Below are 4,318 nucleotides of genomic sequence, written 5' to 3'. Positions count from 1 at the left end.
GGTTGGGGGGTGGGGGGGGGGAGGCACTGCGTCACCGAATCAGCAGAAGGTGCCGTGCGTCAACGCTGCGCAACATGGCGAAGCCTGCTCCCGGGAGTGACCCACTGCGCGATCCGTGGAACTGGCCAAGCTGCAGGCGTGACGCGTGCATGTTGAGCTGAGCAGGGCAAGGCCAAAGGGCTGGGTGTGGTGCGCTGGGGGTGTGTGGTGATGTGGCGGGAGGAATGGATTTTGGGCAATTACGGGGGGCATGACGGCGCGCAGCAGGAATCATGACGCCTCACGGGATAGGACCAATGACTCACAAAATCTTATCTCCACATGCAGGAGGCGCAAACAGTCTAGCATGTGGCTCAAAAGACAAGCCACATTTGATGGACTATGCAATGTCTTGTTACAGGGGACAGCGGGCACGAACACGCCCGGGGAAAAGCGAGCTGGTCAGATTGCTGGAGGCTGACTCCTGATTGTGTCATTGTGAGGCAGTACACCCGAAACATCAAGGCATATGCAGGGTAACATCTGGATCCATTCATTGCAGAAATTATGTCGTGGGAGCCGGGCGTAACGTTGGTGTGCAACGCGATTGACTGATGGTGAAGGTGGCGGGACACAGGCCCAGGGCTTTGAACGGGCAACCGATGCTCGCGAGCTGCCAACTGTGATACGTACGTGCTTTTGGAGATATCGATCGCTCGTCTCGCGGCGTTGTCAACGTCGCTGAAAGTCCATAAGCGCTCGGTCGTTGTTACTGGCCGGCAAAACGCAAAGTTCGCCGCCTGCGTGTGACAAGGCACACTTCAAGATGGTGTCTTCTCTGATGGCGGCCATGATGCTGCTGATGGTGTCGGCTGGCTGCGTCTCTGGTGCCGGCCTCCCGAAAGTGGCCTTTGGCGAGTGAGTGACACGTGCTGGGCCTTCTGAGGGTACTGCTGGGGGTTTTACGAATAAAAAGACCGGGGTCGTGCTCAGCCTGCGATCGACGCGCACGGATCTGCCAGCTGCCACCAGCCGTCGGTGACCAGGACCAGCACACATGCTCAAAAGTGCACCCGAGCACCTCGCTGCTTAGTTGCTTATCGCCGCCCTCTCAACTCCCTCCCCCTGCAGGAGCGCCATTGCCGCGATCGGCACCGAGATTGACAAGGTGGCCGCGAAGACCGGCACCACTGCGCCCCAGCTCCTGTCTCTCCTCTCCAAGAGCGCCGACCTTGGCTTCGGTCTCGTCAGCAAGCGCCTCTTCTACGCCTGCAAGGGCCTGGCCGCCCCTGAGGGCGCCGAGCCCGGCCCCCAGGCCGCCCCCGGCGACGTCGGCCCCATCCCCCCCACCAATGCCGACCCCACCGACCTGTCCCTCGCGTTCAAGCTGCACAGCCGCCCCGGCGCGCCGCGCCGCATCGTGCTGGACTTCACCGGCCACATCACCACCGGCACCGGCTGGAACGACGACTACGGCCTCGATCCCATCGTGACTCCCCCCTACGACATCGACGGTGTCCCCGGGTCCTTCAGCAACACCGAGCTTAGCAACATCATCTCCATCTGGCGCGGCGTTGCCGAGGACTTCGCTGCCTTTGACGTGAGCGCGGGGTCGGGAGAGGAGGGGAGGGTTGAGTCTGGAGCTGTCCAGATTGCGGGCGTACGGGTTTGTCAGTCGCTTACACGCGTATGAATGGGCTGCAGTATAACGATGCGTCGTTGATTTGTCTCTGCAAGACTCTGGCGGTTGTCACACGCGTGCTGCACGCCCTCTTAACGAGCGCGGTTGTTGCAAACAAACCCAAGGGCTGCCCCTCCATTCTTCCCCACCCAAGATGCAGCCGCCTCCTCTCCCCAACCGCCCCCCCACCCCCCCACAGGTGGATGTGACCACCCAGGAGACAGACGCCAACGGTGCCGACCTCAATCTTGTCGACAACGGCATCCGCGCCGTCATTGGCGGCTCCGCCAACGACTGGTTCGGCGGCGGCGCCGGCGGCATCGCATACGTGAACGGGTTTGGCAGCGACTTCCTGGCCCCCGGTGAGCGGGGACGGCACCCGTTTGCATGAGTTGCTAAGAGACGGCGCAGGGCAGAGAGCGGCAGGCTAAGCCGGGGCAGCAGAGGCCCCTGCGCCGCGCTCCTCGGCTGCCCGCGCTCCTTGGCCACCTGCGCGCGCGCCTGCCCAGCAGTCAGAGTATCTGCCAGCCCCGCTTGCTCTCACTGGGCCGCGCACATCTCCCCCCTCCGCCCCCTCCTTGCGCGCGTGCAGCCTTCGTGTTCCCCGCTCAGCTGAAGAAGGGCAACCCCAAGCACGTGTGGGAGGCGACAAGCCATGAGGTCGGGCACACCCTGGGCCTGGATCACGACGGCGAGCCTGGCATTGAGTACTCCAAGGGTGTTGGCGTCTGGGCGCCCATCATGGGGGTGAGTGCACGTGCTTTTGCTCCCACACGGCTTGCTGCCTGGATTGGTCTGCTGCCTTGATGATGCAGCACGGGTGCTGTGTCAAGCGGCTTGGGGCTTGGGCTGCCGCGGGGGGTTGAGCTTGCATCAACCGGGGATCAAAATGCGTTTGAAACACGGCTCGGCCCCTGTTGAGGTCTCCCATCGCTCCCACACCCACGGTAGCCCCCGTAGCAAAAATGCCGCTCAGCAGTGCCTAATCTCATGAGGCTTGGCAGCTACAGGCGCGACGCAGCATATAGACCCCAACCTGACCAGCGCTAATCCCCATTTACGTGCTATCCACCCCCTATCCCCCCCGTAGGATGCCTACAAAAAGAACATCTCCCAGTTCAGCAAGGGCGAGTACCCCAACGCCAACAACCAGCAGGACGACCTGGCCATCATCACCGACCCCACCAAGCAGATGGTCAACGCCCTGGGCTTCCTCGCCTACCGCGCCGACGACCACGGCAACAGCTTCCTGCAGGCTTCCCCCCTAATCGGCACCCCCGCGGCCGACCCCGCCCGCAGCAAGTCCGCCGCCGTCGGCAACATTGAGCGCACCGGTGACTCCGACTGGCTGTCCTTCTCTGCGGGCGCCGGCGCCGGCAGCGTCACCGTCGCTGTCACCCCCCCGACGGTGGCGCTCAACAACCACCGCGCCAACGTCGACCTGCGCGTCGAGGTGCACAACGCCGTCACCGCCGCCGGCGGCGCGCCGCTCGCGACCTTCAACAGCGCCGGCGCGATCCTGAACGGCACCTTCAACTTCAACCTGCCGGCGGCGGGCACTTACTACATCTCCGCGACCGGCGTCGGCGACACCGACTACTCCAACTATGCGTCCCTCGGCGAGTACGGCATTGCCCTGGAGTACCCCTCTGCCCCCAAGTCGATCACCTTCTCGCTGGCCAGCTCGACCGTCGTCAAGGGCACGACCCCGCGCGTGGTGCTCGGCACGACGACCCAGGTGACGAGCTACAGCATAAGCGCCACCTTCGTCGCCAAGAACCAGGCCGGCGCGCCGGTCACCGGCGCCACCGTCACCCTGGGCAACACCTGGGCGTCACCCGGTTCCACCCCCACGACCACCTCCCGGAACGTCACCTACACCACCTCCTCCACCGGCACGTTCCAGGTGCGGTTTCCTATGGGGGCGGGGAGGGGCGAGGCATGCCACACCAATATGCGCGTGATAGGGACTGGTGCTGGCAGTGCTGCCTTTGCACAGACAGATTCACCTGTACTGCGGCATGGGACGCGCAACCAAACACGCAGTGCCCAGGGACTGTGAACCGCTGCCTCCGAGACCCACCCTGCCACAATACCATCTCTATGAAAGCATCGCTGACGAGGCCGCAACCCCTGCTCACCCAAAATACAGATCTTCCTGTCGCCCAACTCGACGCTGCCCAGCGGTGCCGCAACCCTCACCATCGACTCGGCCTCGGCGCCCGGCTACACCTACAACGCCACCGGCTCCCAGGTCGCGACCACTTACACTTGGCCCTGAACATAATCGGCCTAGGCCGCGCCACTCCAACCTAATTCATGAGGGGCGCCCCCGGCGCGCGAAGGGAAGCCCCAACGCGCGCCGCGGCGCGCCCGCCCACCGCATGCTGGCGGCCCACCCCTGCACCGTCGGTTGGCCTGCCGCTGGCTGCTGTGAATACACACCCTTTTGAACGCGCGCAGCTTCTGTAGTGGGCGCGACGGCAGGGTTCAGAGGAGGCAGCGTGCACCGCCCTTGCACCTTGTGTGCAGCGGTGGGCGCACGGGGCTGCGTGCTGGCTTTGCAGATGTTCATCCGTCTCGCTGATCCCCTTTCACCTGGGAATATGTTCAAACACTGGACCGGCTATCACACGCGGCTGTGGCTGCCCCTCACGA

At 64.1% G+C, this 4,318-nt stretch overlaps 1 protein-coding gene across 1 annotated transcript; it reads left to right on the top strand.

Annotated features, from left to right (window-relative positions):
* Positions 1–805: 805 nt before the first annotated feature.
* Positions 806–3,941, top strand: MNEG_11627 (hypothetical protein; the record flags this gene model as incomplete). The annotated part of the gene is made up of 6 exons (XM_014039901.1): positions 806–897; positions 1,111–1,579; positions 1,860–2,022; positions 2,253–2,407; positions 2,751–3,566; positions 3,813–3,941. The coding sequence occupies 6 exons, from the start codon at positions 806–808 to the stop codon at positions 3,939–3,941; spliced, it is 1,824 nt and encodes a 607-aa protein (XP_013895355.1).
* Positions 3,942–4,318: the final 377 nt, after the last annotated feature.

Source organism: Monoraphidium neglectum, assembly GCF_000611645.1.
Source record: "Monoraphidium neglectum strain SAG 48.87 unplaced genomic scaffold scaffold02834, whole genome shotgun sequence".
Lineage (NCBI taxonomy): Eukaryota > Viridiplantae > Chlorophyta > Chlorophyceae > Sphaeropleales > Selenastraceae > Monoraphidium > Monoraphidium neglectum.
This window is presented reverse-complemented; position numbering and strand designations above follow the sequence as displayed.